At 41.4% G+C, this 15,563-nt stretch overlaps 2 protein-coding genes across 4 annotated transcripts; one reads left to right on the top strand and one right to left on the bottom strand.

Annotated features, from left to right (window-relative positions):
• Positions 1-184: 184 nt before the first annotated feature.
• LOC115756522 (polygalacturonase-like) lies at positions 185-3,132 on the bottom strand. Its single transcript, XM_030696349.2, has 9 exons — positions 2,754-3,132; positions 2,473-2,601; positions 2,097-2,264; positions 1,966-1,986; positions 1,651-1,858; positions 1,424-1,505; positions 1,171-1,279; positions 641-757; positions 185-529 (listed from the first exon to the last, which is right to left on the bottom strand). The coding sequence occupies exons 1-9, from the start codon at positions 3,051-3,053 to the stop codon at positions 308-310; spliced, it is 1,356 nt and encodes a 451-aa protein (XP_030552209.2). The 5' UTR covers positions 3,054-3,132; the 3' UTR covers positions 185-307.
• A 4,284-nt stretch (positions 3,133-7,416) lies between these two features.
• On the top strand, positions 7,417-15,338 carry LOC115756501 (cellulose synthase A catalytic subunit 3 [UDP-forming]-like). 3 transcript variants are annotated; one of them, XM_030696312.2, is made up of 15 exons: positions 7,417-7,765; positions 8,047-8,237; positions 8,675-8,870; positions 9,208-9,419; positions 9,509-9,629; positions 9,788-9,986; positions 10,222-10,488; positions 10,613-10,958; positions 11,058-11,195; positions 11,621-11,746; positions 11,864-12,076; positions 12,269-12,533; positions 12,843-13,045; positions 13,398-13,748; positions 14,435-15,338. In XM_030696312.2, the coding sequence occupies exons 2-15, from the start codon at positions 8,214-8,216 to the stop codon at positions 15,017-15,019; spliced, it is 3,246 nt and encodes a 1,081-aa protein (XP_030552172.2). In that variant the 5' UTR covers positions 7,417-7,765; positions 8,047-8,213; the 3' UTR covers positions 15,020-15,338. The 3 variants fall into 3 exon arrangements, with proteins under 3 accessions (XP_030552172.2, XP_030552174.2, XP_048139231.1); XM_030696314.2 differs by lacking the exon at positions 7,417-7,765 and adding an exon at positions 7,824-7,946; XM_048283274.1 differs by lacking the exon at positions 7,417-7,765 and having other exon boundaries at positions 8,215-8,337.
• Positions 15,339-15,563: the final 225 nt, after the last annotated feature.

The raw sequence follows: 15,563 nt of genomic DNA, 5'->3' as shown, positions 1-15,563 counted from the left end.
TAGGCTTTTGTTGGGGACAGCCTTCGCAAAACTGCACCGCTGGATATAGAATCGATTCGTGCTCTAATTTTGTGGGAAGAGCTCTTCTTTCTTCGGGGTAAGTATCCTACTCTATCCACTTCTCATCCCCACTTCACCTAAAGAGCTCCTTATTTTAGAAGAAATCCCGAAAAAAAGTTGCACGAAAAACGTTTTTATTTAACATAGAATTCGAGATTACTCTGCCATTCTCATTGATAAAACATACATTTACAGGGCCAAATCACGTAAAGGTTGACAAATGATAGCAGTCCCTTCCCTTTTGTCCTTAGGCACATTGAGGGAAGACTCTTCCAGTTTGGGTAAGTTTAACATTCACGCAAGAAGCTTCGGGGCTCTCAACCGAGGATTCGGTTCTGAGGTTGATGTCCTGCAAGAAAATCCCTTGGCATGGATGGTTCCTGCTGCAGTCGAATTTGATGGCCTCTTCTGAAGCGCTGGTTCCTCTGATGTTCCTGTAAGCCACGTTCGTCACTTGAACTGCTGTGGCCTACCATTCCACCAGATCGCGATATAGTGATCGGTCAATCATGCTAATAGATGGCTAATCACGACCAGTCGAGTAAGCTAGAAGAAGATAGGCGCAGAGATGTTCTGTTACCTGCTGTCGACACGGCTTCTCTTGATCACAGTAGTTCTGATCTATGATTATGGGATTGGCCACGTTGTCCATTGCAATGTTCTCAAATTTGATGTTTCTAGCGTACCCTGATCCTCCCTGTACGGAGACGGGTCAATATTGAGATTATGCCACTAATAAACTTTCTAAGCACTTTGAAGTCGGGATGGATATGCTAAAGTCATCCATGCAACCAACGAAGTTGTCATATTTGTTCTAAGCGCAAGTCAAGAGTTTGGTTAACAAAGACTTGATAGATCACACCAAGTCAAAAAGTAATTCCGTCACGCCAAATTTACCTTGACTCGAAAACAAATTATCTCACGGTTTTGCAATCCAAAGGAGAATTGAAATAGATCCTAGAAGTGTTTTAATCTCCTATGACACCATGTAATGATCCAAAACCTATAGCTACTAGCTAGTGGAAGCACGCAAGGAAAAAAGTGCAGGATCGAGCATGTCAATATCCTGGCCAAAGAAGTAAAAATGATAATCCATTGTCCTAATCTCACCTGCCAAGTCTTTATTCTCACACCGTTCGTGGTTCCTGAAAGTCTTGCTCTATTTATTAGGACATCTGAAACATAGTCCGCTGAATTATCGGCTCCCAAGCTTCCGATGCTGTATGTAAATAGATAAGATATGAGTTTTGAGTATTGATAGGAGGAGGAGTAGTTAAGAGGTGCAGAATATTTGTTTTTTTTTTTTTTAAGTAGGAGAGATATATTTCGTGTATGTTAGTTAGTTAGGTCGGTAATAGGAAACCTGATGCCATGGCCTGGTCCACAGGTTATATCTGTAGCTTGAACATATCTCGACCCACTCACTATAGAAATGCAATCATCCCCTGAAACAAGAACATTCTAAGGTTTAGTTTAGCCGGACACGATGATTTGTGAAAGTGAGGATATTGTTCACATTTTGTTCGCAGGGAAATATTGGAGCCAGACCCAGAATTTGTCCATGCCTAATCAGTTTCTGTTTGTTTATACCTGTCCTAATGACACACTGATCAATGAGGATATTCTGAGTTTCTGTGACATGAATTCCATCAGTATTCGGGCTTCCCTCAGGAGAAGTTATCTGCACGTTCACTGCTCTCACGTTCACACACTTCTGGAATACAAGATGCATTTGTTGTGCATTCCTAATGGACAAGTCAGCTACCCTCAGATTGTTGCATTCGTTGAACGTCAACGCCTGCAAAGATAGTTCTTCTTAGGAAACCCACAGGATATAAAAACTTCTTCTCCATTTGAATTTAGAATGAGATGTGTCACTGATCATGGGCAGATAGAAGAACTTACTGTTGGTGCATCCTTGCAAGGCTGCATCATAGCATTCAAGGAAGAAGAGAGGAATTGCCAGTGTTAGTGCATAGTGAAATCTAGGCCAATTAACAAATGTAGTGAAAAGGATGCAGCTACCAATGACTCACAAGTTTTGGGTTCGTTTTGCAGGATTCTTGCCACCATGTTTCTCCGTTGCCGTCTATGTAGCCACCGCCTTCTACTCTCAAGTTTTCCAAGTTTTCGAACTTCAGCCACTGTCTTGGATCTTTTTCATAGTCTGATTGGTGAGAAGGAGCCTCGATTGTTCCATAGATCTGAAACATGTAAACAGATACAAAGAAGAAAGGTGTTCTCTCAGACAAGAGAAACAAGCGTGTCCATTACCATAACAACTGAAAGACCTTGAGTTCATTACATTTTCTGCTGAATACAACTGCCTTGTTTTTTTTTTTTTTTTGGTCGTTCATTAATGTATACCAGCATATTTGGCACATTGAGATGTGCGCGCCGCATAAAACTCACCTTTACAGTGAGGTCAGATTGGCAAGGACCTGAGAAGGTGATGGGTGTAAGACGATAGGTTTTGCTCTGGGGGACTACTAAAACAGCTCTCTGAGCAGAACAGGCAGCCTTCCAGGCTTTACCGAATGCCTATATGCAACATAAAGCACTTGACTGTCACTTCGCCAAGAAGTGTTTCAGCATAAATCAGACAGATAGAAGAACGGGGAAGTGGAAAACAACATTATGTTTAGTCAATAAGACTATATTAAGACGAGGGGGTCATTTGTGCATTTATATACCTCAGTATCGTCACTTCCATCTCCTTTAGCACCATAGTCATCTACGCTCACCAACTTAAGGGAAGTCGATGAAGAGGCAGCTCGACTCCGTTTCAGCATGAGCTGCCTCCAGAAGTCAGAGTCATAATAGGAGATCCGACCCCTGCTGGCAGTCCTAATTGAGGAGAGGCGGGGCATCGGGTCATATTCACGGTAAGGATTATAGGGATCGGGCAGGCCATTTATGTGGCTGCTGAAGCAGAATGGCGAGGAGGTGATCAAGATGACGGAGATGCAAACGTGGAGCTTCTGCAAGTACATTTTGCTTCTGAGTTACAAAGAGTCTTAAGGCAAGGCTAGAGAAAGTGCCCACTACATAGATAATGGTATATGGACTATGAAAGGAATGTGTTTGTGCAAGTAAGAACAAAGTCATGCAACATATATATATAGAGAGAAGTGGAGTTCATGTCATTGTCATGATATAGAGAGAGAGAGAGAGAGAGAGAGAGAGAGAGAGAGAGAGAGAGAGAAGAAGAAGAAGAAGAAGAAGAAGCAGTATGGGAGATATAATTGGAGAACGTAGTTATCAAGCTAATGAGACAGATGAAGTATGGACTGGAAGGGTGACTCGGAAGAAACAAGAAGCAAAAATGAGCAGGTGGAGCTGACTTTAGGAGTTCCAGCAGTTGAAGAAAATATAAAGCAGTTATGGTTAGTTGCATTTGCTGGTTTACCAAGATGCACAAATTTCATGTTTCTGACGTATTACGTAGGCCCTCCTAGCCATACCATGTACCCGATGAGGAATCGCCCGAATCGACAGCTAAGTGTCCACCACATAGAATATGAGAGTAGAGTCACCTAAGAGCTTTTTGTGGGTATAGCTACTTGCCATTGCTTCACAAATGCACATTGGATTCGAATTTAGTACGATACATATTTCTAGGTTTGAACTGGACGCATCGGGTCACATACCAATTTGCCATTTTGTCCAAGGAAGAACGAAACTTGTTTCCTGGGGCAGTGTGTTAGGTATCATTTGGTACCCATTTTTTCATTTCTTGGTATTATAATATAGTGATGGGCATTCGGTACATAACCACCTATAATCTGGGGCTGTGGAAATTTGAGCTGTTGACATATAGCGTTCAATCTGGTTTGACGTTTGTGCGGTTAATCAAGCATAAATCTAGGCGGATGCCAAGTTGAACACCATGTTTCTCGTCATAGTTCCAATGTTTTTTGACCCAACATTCTACAGTGATTCTAGTCCACTATGACTATGAGCCCAAAGTTGAAACACACAAAACATGGGACAATTTATCTAGAATAATTAAATATTAAACTACCCATTTTTCTAACAGCTTAAGCTTTTAAAACAATTGGTAGTGATTCCATAAAATCTTTTACAATCAACATAGGTTCATGTGAGTCCAATGCATCAAAAGTCATTGAATCATGTAAGTCTCAAGTGGGAAGCATCGAAATTTAAAGTTGCATTGTGTTGCGTTCCCGTAAAATTCATAATTTTGTCCTTCTTCTCTACCAACCATTCTATGATAAATAGTTGCCGATGAATGTGGAATTTTTTGCTTTTCTTTTCTTCATATTAGTGTAAAGTTTTTTTTAGCATGGTTACATTAATTGCAATTGTAATTTATCCTTTTACAAGACTGGTGTAATAGAGAAAAGACATAAACATTTTTAATTAATCTAACATAGGTCTAGCTTGCGTGGGCGGAATGAAGCTTGGCTTGTGATGAGAGAGTCTGAACAAAAAGTTCTATAAATAATACCCAAATCTCTCCTTCAATCTTGTTGCACAATTAGCCTCATAGAAGGAGCAATTATAGAATGCTATTCATGAGGGATGGTCGCATTGAGCTAGTGTTTCAGGAGTGTAATAGAGGAGAAGCACTTGAGTGGATCATCGCTATTTCACATCAAGAACGATGAATTTCAAGCTAGATGCACAATCTTTTCTCCATTATTGTGTTCTAAAATCTTGCTATGGTGATTTTGAGTGCCGTTTTCACCGCTTGCAATTAGCTCAGTATTTTCGTTTGCATTCCTAGTGGGAACGGAGGAAAGACGGAAGATGATAAGTAACTTCCGTGATTAGCTCCTACTTTGGTGTTAAAACTGTTCATATCCAAAAGATCAAAAGCATGCACTAGGGAAGAATATGCACAGCTTCAAAAGTCAAAAGGGTTTGGATGACCATCCTCCATGACGTACCAAGAAACGCCATGGAAGAAGGGCCATCGTTTGTGTGGGGGGCAAGAAGCAAGAAACATGGGGTTGCACAAGAAGAACGGATCGTGAGAAGTTGGCAGCTTCATCGACAAGACGTGGTTAACCACAAGTCGATCGAGTTTGGGAATGAGAGGGAAGTGGAGAAATACATCTGCAGACGTCGTGACGGGGGTTGGCGTGTCTGCGATTCGTTAAGACATGTTGAAGGGGAGAGAGGGATGGGAGTTTGGGTCGTTTTCTTGGACAACTCGGGTTCGTTAACGTTAACGAATTCTTCTTTGTTTCTTTTAAGGAAATCTTCGGTTGGCTGACGTTTGCATGTTCATCATTTTGGACATTTGGGTTTAACTTTGGCTGCCTTAACCCAAATGCAAAAACGATGATGTCACCCTCATGTCATGTCCAGCTCAAGAAGAATTTACAGCACTGTTTCTTGCGGAAAAGGGAAAAGCAGACGGACTCAATTCGCATGGTTTTCGCAATTCATGTAATTGGTTCTGTCTACCAAGGACAGGTTGATACGACGCCGGACTTGCTTGTTAGCTAAAGAAACCGATTTCGATGTGATTGCAAGTTGTCTCTCAACTCTGTACTTTGGAACAAAAAGGAGGAAAGTTGGTTCCTGGCAGGACGCCAATGGAACGCCAATGGAATGATACGTAAGAATTAAAAATCAGATAAATTGACGATCTCGATTCTTTAATCACGAAACGAAACTCGTGCAATATCGAGAACGAAATGCGGAAATGTGGATAGTAAACGAACATACCTCCAGCCATTGATGAAGACGATCAATCACGAATACATGCGTTAAACATCCAGAGAAAACGGGTTTTTTTTAGCCAATCGCCCCTTTCGATATTGATGGTGTGTGTATTCTCTATCAACGTTCGCTCCGAAGTATGTTCTAAAGAGAGGAAAAAACAACGACGCAAAAGATGTCGTAACTGCCCTTTTGTTTTGAAAATTGACGTACGAGGTTTGGCTTAGGTGACCCATTTAAATTGACGTCTACCTTTTATAGATAACTGTCTCCCATCAAGACGGTTATTGAGGTAGACGGCTATCACGTAAAATTAAGACGGTTATTGGGCGAGACGGTTATTACGTAAAATTAATGTGCGTAATATAACGTTGATGTAATTTAAATGTCGCTATATCATTAATATGGGATTACAATCAAATAAATATAACATGATCTGCATAGGGAACTCTGTTTACAATGATGCATCCAGGCCTTTTTCCCATCCCGTTTACAGAGCTAGGAATGATAGTAACTTGTAAATCCGACTTATCTTTGGAGTATCTAAAAAATTGATTGCGATGTGAACGCCGAGCAATGGCGAACGGAAATTTGATTAGAAAGTCGCAGTAACCAAAGAGGGTGAAGAAAACATGTAAAGAGTTGCATTATATAGCGACCGGAGGAGAGGATGTCCAAGATTGTCACGATGAGAAAACTCTTGTGATGGTGTGTTCGTGTAAGTAAATCGGGGGCACTCCTCGTAGATCTGGTAAAGATGGGTGCTTGTATTTAGGAGAATTCCACTTCCTAGCTGTTTTTGATGTGCAATAGAACCCACCAAAAATCCATGACAGGTAATGTTATTCCTCACCCACGGCTCTGCTGACCTTTTGTGCGAATTCTGCAATGGCATGTGGCTCCATCAGAATCACCACCAACACAACACAACACAACACAACACATTGCTCTAAAACTGACTTGAAATGAACTCAATAGCCTAAACCCAGTCGCATACGTTCGAGTCTAAGATTGAACATGAGCAGACCCTTCTGGGTTCTGATTACGATGATGGTGACCTGACCACCCAAAAGGAGGAGGAAGAAGAAGAAGAAGAGATCCCTCAGAGAGAAAGCCCTGGTATCAACCTGGCAATGGCGTGAAAAAGGGAATGGGGGGATGGAAGATGGTAACCTCAACCTCTCTTAAACCAGAGGGAGCACCACGACCCCATTCCCTTTTCACGCGCATCCTTCAGATTACTAAATTCTTCATCATCGGGATTCCTTCAGACCACGACCGCCACTACTACTGCTACTGCTACAACATTAATCAATACTGAACACAGAGCATCCACCAGTGGGATGACCGATGAGTTCAGCTGAAGAGACGCGGACGTTGTTGGGAGTGGGAGGCAACAGTAGAAGAAGAAGGAGAAGAAGACGAGAGTCGAGTAGGGTTGCCATTCGATGGGCTCAGATCTGCCCACAGCTTTCTATCGAGCCCAAGATGTAATCGGATTCATCAATCCGGTTCACGTTTATTCGGGCCGGGCTTACTGATTGGGCTGGCATTCAAAGGGCAAAAGCCCGAAGGCCCCCACCATCGCCATGGAAGAACTCCGAGAAGACCAACGAAAGCGTACGCTTTACTTGAAGTAAGTAAAATCGCTGCGGGAGTATTAAGTATAATGGACGGTTGGTACGTCTGATCTCCGACAGTTGCTCTCCCACTGACGCTGGGGAGTGTCGGTGGACATGAAGTTGCACTGTCGCTTTCGTTTCGTCGTGTTGTCATTCTCAATCATCGATTTTTCTCCGTTTGATTTCAAGTGCACTGCTTCATATCTTTTCCAGCTGTCGAGCGGCTTGGAATGGTGGGACAGACATCGATCACGCGCTTTGATCGCTCCCTTTCCCTCTTTTATTTGATCCCGGCCTTTGCTCAATCACGAGTTTGATTTTCTGCACGAGCAACTCCGCGCGACTGCGTTGTGGGGCTTCAAAATTTCTGATCCATTTGGGACTTCAAGGTGAGATTCGCATCCCCTGTTCCTTCCTTGTTAAGTTTGGAGACCGGTCTGCACAAATTGATTCGATCTTTTGGCAAAGCAATTTCGCATGACTCCTTCGCTTCGGTACATGTGCGTTTATTGGCGAGCAAAACAGAGCAAATGTGAAACTTACTCTTTGTGTGCTTTTGCACTTTATGTGGTAGTTGCGACTTGATAGATTTTGCTTACTGGAGGATTCGAACTTATTCCATGAAATGTCTTCCCACTAGTTTATAGTCTTTTGGAACTGGCTTTTGCAGAAATATAGAAGCTGCCTTGGAAGAGGAAGGACTCGGATAGAACAGATTCCATTACCTTTTAGCACGTTCAAAGGTGCGTGTAAGCCTCTAAGTAGGCACAGATCTTGTCCACACTGAGTCAGTTTTGTGGTTTTCTCTGGGCATCTCAGCAAGAAGGAGCTCCGGCTATGGAATCCGAGGCTGAAACTGGGGTGAGAGTTCCTTTCCACTCAACAATTGCTTTCTGGTAATTACCATCAGTAGCACCTGGTCCTCTGCATTAACATATTTCAGCCATGCAAATTGGCAAGCGTGAGTGTGTCAACCTATTTGCAGGTCTTTTCCACGATGAATAGAATTGCAGCAACTTATTTATCTCACAGAGTGTCAAGCAGCATCATTAGTTGCTCCAGATCCAGCAATTTTAAGCGGATACTTGCTGAATCGCATCTTTTCAATTAATTTGAATACTTGAGTCATCTTTGGGTCGCCCATGTTTGCTTCTGTATAGTATGCTACACTGATCTATAACACGCTGACAGCATTATTATATGAGTTGGTGATTATACTGTGGTTGCAGATATTATGGGAGGAGGGTCGCTGCAAAAGAGATTGACTCATTGGTGTGAATTTTGTTGCTTTTTCACAGGGAAAGCCCTTGAAAAATCTGGGCAGCCAAGTCTGCCAGATATGTGGTGATAATGTAGGCAAAACTGTTGATGGGGAGCCATTCATTGCTTGCAATGTCTGTGCATTTCCTGTCTGTCGGCCCTGCTACGAATATGAAAGGAAGGACGGAAATCAGTCGTGCCCTCAATGCAAGACCAGATACAAGAGGCACAAAGGTATATAAAAGTAAAATAACTCTAGTGCTACTTTTAAAGTTGACTGCTCTCCCATTTTTCCAGTATTTTTGCAATGTGCTTTCATTTGCATTTAGATTGGCATTTGAAGCTTCCATGTTTGGAAGTCTTCCTATAATTTATAACTGCTTATGTTTGTGTCTTAAGCCAGACCCCAGAGCTTTATGGGGGACTGTATGTGTGTCATGTCCATAATATTTATTGGAATCCCTAGCTCTAAGTGCCAACCCAAACAGTCCTGGGATTTCAATTTGTCAATTCTACTTCTTATGAGATAAGCTTAGTTCTACATACCTTATCACACTCTTCTTGCTTACAGGAAGTCCTGCCATTCTTGGTGGCCATGAAGAGGATGGAGATGCTGGTGATGACTACAATTACTCTCCTGAAGATCACACTCAAAAGGAGAAAATTGCAGAACGCATGTTGAGCTGGCATATGACATATGGACGAGGGGAAAATGTTGCTCCGGCCAACTATGATGGAGAGGTTTGTCAGAACCATATTCCTTTGCTTACTAGTAGACAAGAGGTACTCTAAAGAACTTTTGGAAAGCTACTTTTCTCTACTGGTTGATTGTGTCACTGAACTTGCAGACACACCGTTCTTAAAATTCTCAGGTATCTGGAGAGTTATCTGCTGCTTCACCTGAACGACTTTCTGTGGCATCTCCTGGAGTTGGAGGTGGTGGAGGGAAGCACGTTCGTCCACTTTCTTATGCATCTGATGTTACTCAATCATGTATCTCTCTCTCTCTCTCTCTCTCTCTCTCTCTCTCTCTCCAGCGCGTGTGCATGTTGCCCCATTTAAGGTCATATTTAAGCTTCTAATTGATTATGTCTATTGTCTGGGTTAAGCATGCCCTCGTGGATATTGATAAAGATTTCTTGTCTTCACAGCTAACATAAGAGTTGTGGATCCGGCAAAGGAATTAGGTTCACATGGAATTGGCAATGTTGCTTGGAAGGAGAGAGTTGATGGCTGGAAGATGAAACAGGACAAAAATGTCGGACCAATGAGCACTGGCCAGGCAACCTCTGAGCGGGGAGCTGGAGATATTGATGCTAGCACTGATGTGCTTGTTGATGACTCTTTATTGTGAGTTATTACCATATAAGTTCCTGAGCTCTGTAATCTTTCTTTTCTTTTCCTGGGGATAAACCCTGCTGTAAGTAATAGGATCTCCATAATGGCAGCGAATAATATTGATTTTCTCAACATTTGTTTTTCTTTTGGCCAAAATGTACCATACTAATGAAATAGGAGGGTCCGTCAGGTAGCTATTGCTATAAAAATGCTATTTCTTCATTCTTGTATTCTTTTTTCCGTGCAGGAATGATGAAGCTAGGCAGCCTCTTTCAAGGAAGGTCTCCATTCCATCCTCCAGAATAAATCCATACAGGATGGTCATTATACTGCGGCTGATTATTCTCTGCATTTTCTTGCACTACCGTATAACAAATCCTGTGCCTAATGCATATGTACTTTGGTTAATATCTGTGATATGTGAGATATGGTTTGCAATATCATGGATATTGGATCAGTTCCCCAAATGGTTTCCTGTAAATCGGGAGACATATCTTGACAGGCTTGCGCTCAGGTAGGTCAACTTGTAAGTCATAAGTCTGGTTGATTTTGTCTTGTTACATCTGTGAGCAGATATTGGTTTTCTTTTCTGGTAATTGCAATGTTCATTACAGTGATTGTATGTTCGTCTGGAACAGATATGACAGAGAAGGAGAACCATCGCAACTGGCGGCTGTTGATATCTTTGTCAGTACTGTGGACCCCCTGAAAGAACCTCCTCTTGTTACAGCCAACACTGTGCTATCCATTCTTGCAGTTGACTACCCAGTTGACAAGGTCTCTTGCTATGTATCTGATGATGGAGCTGCCATGTTGACATTTGAAGCACTCTCTGAAACTGCAGAGTTTGCTAGGAAATGGGTTCCATTCTGCAAGAAGTATAACATTGAGCCACGGGCCCCAGAATGGTACTTCACCCAAAAAATTGATTATCTGAAGGATAAAGTTCAACCATCATTTGTCAAATATCGCAGGGCTATGAAGGCAAGGCCCCCCCTCTCTTTGTTTTTTTTAATCAACTTGGTTCTCTTGTTTTCTCTTCAGAATTGTGTTTCTTATGCTGTTCTCTTTGCATATCTGTAGAGAGAATATGAAGAATTCAAGGTCCGCATAAATGGGCTTGTTGCTAAAGCACAGAAAGTTCCTGAAGAAGGATGGATTATGCAGGATGGCACACCATGGCCAGGAAATAACACCAGAGATCATCCAGGAATGATCCAGGTGAATTAACTTTTCATCATTCATCATATATTCATATGATGCACGTACTTAGGTTGCACAGCCATGCCAAGCATGGTGTGTGTACTCATCTCATGTCTTTCTCTTTGCTGCATAGCCTTGTATTTTTCTTATTCGTTGTGGATATCTTTGAAAAGGTTATGGAGAGTCTGTCTTTTCACCTATTGTTGTCAGAAATGACACTTCTCTATATGTCTTTGGTTATAGTTTTCTTTAAGCATGGTTTTGCATTAAAATTCGCATGCTATAAGTTTTTTAAGATTCTCTATTGTGCCTTTTGTGTCAATGGAAGCATTACATCCTGTTTTATATTCGTCTGATACGAAAATGATATGTTTGGCTGTCAATTTCACATTTAGTTTTTGTGCTCCTTAGAAATGTAATAATCTTTTGTTTGTTGTTTGCAGGTGTTCCTTGGGCAAAGTGGAGGTCTTGATGCTGAGAATAAAGAGCTGCCACGATTGGTTTATGTTTCTCGTGAGAAGCGTCCTGGCTTCCAACATCATAAGAAAGCCGGTGCTATGAATGCTCTGGTGAGTACGATAAATATTATCAGATATCGACGCAATGTTTTGTGCAAGTTTTATTCTGCAAAATTAATCATCAAAATTTGGGTTTGGGCATACTCAGCTGATATGGATCCCTTGCAGGTCCGTGTATCCGCTGTGCTTACTAATGGACCTTTCATGTTGAATCTTGACTGTGATCACTACATAAACAACAGTAAGGCCTTGAGAGAAGCAATGTGTTTTCTTATGGATCCTAACCTTGGCAAATATGTTTGTTACGTTCAGTTTCCCCAGAGATTTGATGGTATTGATAAGAATGACCGATATGCAAACCGGAACACCGTGTTCTTCGATGTAAGTTTTGTATTACATCACGGATTGACATACTGCTAGTCCTTATCTTAGATTTATGGAGGCACTTAATTTGTCCATAGAGGAGTGCTTCGTAAAACACGTCTTTATGTGTGGAGCAAAGTTTGCAAGTATTTCATGGAATGAAAGGTTTTTAATCATATAATTTTGTTTAATTTTTGTGTGTTAATCCAGATAAACTTGAGAGGCTTAGATGGTATCCAAGGTCCTGTTTATGTGGGAACTGGGTGCGTCTTTAATAGAACAGCTTTATATGGTTACGAACCTCCCTTAAAACCAAAACATAAGAAGCCAGGAGTGCTGTCCTCGCTATGTGGGGGATCGAGAAGGAAGAGTTCAAAGTCGAGTAAAAAGAGCTCAGACAGCAAGAGATCTGGGAAGTATGTGGATGCTACTGTCCCTATTTTCAGCTTGGAGGATATAGAAGAGGGGGTTGAAGGTAATCTTACTGTACTTGTTTGCAGAAGTGCTCACAGGATGTCCAATTGAAACTTGATGTAGACCTGTCAATTGCAGCCATCGCGTTCAGTGCTCGTCTTTGAACGAGCATCTTATTGTTTTATTGTATGTGTTCAACACTGGGTTCCGTCTGGGGTCCTTTCAAATGACAATGTCATCGAGTTCTCTTATCTACTGTTAATCTGAGAGTTTTGGACATCATTTCTGCTTGCTGTTATCATGCCTATCAAAAGGAGCATTGGGCTTGCTTTCTTGGTTTGATCCTAAAGTGTGAATTTTCTCCTGCAAGGTGCTGGATTTGATGATGAGAAATCTTTATTGATGTCCCAAATGAGCCTTGAGAAGAGGTTTGGTCAGTCTGATGTTTTTGTAGCCTCAACTCTCATGGAAAATGGCGGAGTTCCTCAATCTGCAGCTCCAGAAACCCTTCTTAAAGAGGCTATTCATGTTATCAGCTGTGGGTATGAGGACAAAACAGAATGGGGCAGTGAGGTATGCAGATGATTCCCGAGGCTTTCTACTGTTTTTGTAGGCCAGCATTTTGTTCTTTGCCAACTTTATTTTATTTTGCTTTAAGATACTATTGTGTCTTCAAGATCAGTTGCTAGAAGGCACCATTGTATAAAGAACAATGACATGTAGCTTTTGATTGAGGCGCTTACAACATTGTAGCCTGAGGATTGATTTATCATGCATTGTGTTATATTCCACTGAATCCTGAACGTGTTAGAATTTGTGTCTGCTTATTCATGTGGTATTAAGGTATTTATCCTCTCATGCTCTTTTGCACTTATTATGTCTTTGTACTAGATTATAACAGTGTGAATTTGGCTATCTTTTGTAGATTGGGTGGATCTATGGTTCTGTGACAGAAGATATTCTAACAGGATTCAAAATGCATGCCCGTGGTTGGCGGTCAATTTATTGCATGCCAAAGCATCCTGCCTTTAAAGGTTCTGCCCCCATCAATCTTTCAGATCGACTGAACCAAGTGCTTCGATGGGCCCTAGGTTCTGTGGAAATTCTTTTTAGTCGGCACTGCCCCATATGGTATGGCTATAGTGGAAGGCTGAAGTGGCTTGAGAGATTTGCCTATGTTAACACAACAATTTATCCAGTCACTGCCATCCCTCTCTTGATGTACTGTACCTTGCCAGCTGTCTGTCTTCTTACAAACAAGTTTATCATTCCACAGGTCTGCTTAACATTTTATTCACGTTTATTCGATAGAAATAATCTTTTCATTGCAATATCATGTTTCTTTGTGCTTCTGGTGCTTTATTCGAAACAGTCCATTGGCTTATCCGTGTAGGGGAACTCCTTTAGAATGTGGTCTTCTTTGGTTTCTTTTTCATTTGTTTGCACTCATTAGTAACAATAAAAAGTGAGCAGCATTATGTGTGATTTTCTCCTCTATTTGGAGATTCTGGGATGCATCTGTTCACAAACGTGAGGCATGCATCTTTCTGCAGAAGGATATGAATGTAACTTTATCATGTCTTCAATTGAATATATATCTCCAAACAGCCAGACAAGGAAAGTATGGGCAAAAAAAACAATGGACAGCCTTTCTCATCTTTGCAATTTCAGTCCACCACCAAACAGAACTTAATTATGTAAGAAAATAAACAGAACAAATGTATCTTTCATTTGGGATCTCTTGTTTCCTTGATAAAGTTGATAAAATTCGAGTATACTCTATATGCATAAGATGTTTTTGCTAAAAATACAGTAGAGGCTCCTGGCATTCGATTATGTCAAAAACTTCCACTCTTATCAGGCCTGTTACGCTGCATCTGTAGGATATACTGAGTTGATTCAATTTGCATGCTTTACCACGTTTTTAGGTTATACTGAGTAGTAGTGGTTTTTCTTGTGCAGATTAGTAATATTGCAAGCATATGGTTCATCTCTCTTTTCCTTTCAATTTTTGCTACTGGAATTTTGGAAATGAGGTGGAGTGGTGTTGGAATTGATGAGTGGTGGAGGAATGAGCAGTTTTGGGTCATTGGCGGTGTTTCGTCCCATCTCTTTGCTGTTTTCCAAGGTATACTCAAAGTGCTTGCTGGAATAGACACCAACTTTACTGTCACCTCCAAAGCATCAGATGAAGAAGGGGATTTCACCGAGCTCTACATGTTCAAATGGACAACTCTGCTCATCCCACCCACGACGCTCCTCATCATTAACTTGGTGGGGGTTGTTGCGGGGATTTCCTATGCAATCAACAGCGGATATCAGTCGTGGGGGCCTCTATTTGGTAAGCTGTTCTTTGCTTTTTGGGTGATCGTTCATCTCTATCCCTTCCTCAAAGGTCTCATGGGACGCCAGAACCGCACTCCTACTATTGTTGTTGTCTGGTCAATCCTTCTTGCTTCCATTTTCTCTTTGTTGTGGGTGAGGATCGATCCATTTACAACAAGAGTCACTGGGCCAGATGTTGAAAAATGTGGAATCAACTGCTGATGGGACGCAGAAAGTCCAATCGGAGTTTTGGTCACCTTATCCCAAACTCTCCTGAAATTTGCTGAGTTCTGTAGTTACCAGTACCAACATGTCCAGTATGTTGCTTTTCTCTGTCACATACGTGTATAGAAAATTATAAAGAAGGTATAGTTCTGTTTATAGGGGAGAGATGTCCCGTTCGATGTAAAGCTTGATTCTTTGCTTCCTTTCAAGTAATCAGAGTAGCTAGTTGAAGGATGACTTGCTCTAATTACAACAGTCAACTGTTATTCTGTTTTTTGAATATGCAAAATTGATAATCTTTGCTGCTCCATTGAAATTAACAGCGCCCATCTTCCACTCAATATCTAAGCAAGCACATTTTTCTGTTTTTTGACATTTACTAACCCTCCAATTACGGAGAGCAATAGATTAAAACCCAATCAACTGAAGATACTGTTTGTTTGGAGGTATAAAAGCCAATCCGACACGCCCTCAAGTAATGGAGGAATGTTTCCAAGGTCAAATTGGGATACGGGCGGTGTCGCTAGCTGTTATGTTGATG

Source organism: Rhodamnia argentea, chromosome 8, assembly GCF_020921035.1.
Source record: "Rhodamnia argentea isolate NSW1041297 chromosome 8, ASM2092103v1, whole genome shotgun sequence".
In the NCBI taxonomy this organism is placed as follows: domain Eukaryota; kingdom Viridiplantae; phylum Streptophyta; class Magnoliopsida; order Myrtales; family Myrtaceae; genus Rhodamnia; species Rhodamnia argentea.
This window is presented reverse-complemented; position numbering and strand designations above follow the sequence as displayed.

Excerpts from the sequence above, each read along its gene's own strand:
- LOC115756522 (XM_030696349.2), bottom strand. The coding sequence starts at position 3,053 with ATGTACTTGCAGAAGCTCCACGTTTGCATCTCCGTCATCTTGATCACC. Across the intron at positions 2,265-2,472 it reads AATCTGACCTCACTGTAAAG|ATCTATGGAACAATCGAGGC; the intron begins GTGAGTTTTATG and ends TACATGTTTCAG. Across the intron at positions 1,987-2,096 it reads GCAAAACGAACCCAAAACTT|CCTTGCAAGGATGCACCAAC; the intron begins GTGAGTCATTGG and ends GCTATGATGCAG.
- LOC115756501 (XM_030696312.2), top strand. The coding sequence starts at position 8,214 with ATGGAATCCGAGGCTGAAACTGGG. Across the intron at positions 9,420-9,508 it reads TGCTTACTAGTAGACAAGAG|GTATCTGGAGAGTTATCTGC; the intron begins GTACTCTAAAGA and ends TAAAATTCTCAG. Across the intron at positions 9,987-10,221 it reads CTTGTTGATGACTCTTTATT|GAATGATGAAGCTAGGCAGC; the intron begins GTGAGTTATTAC and ends TTTTCCGTGCAG.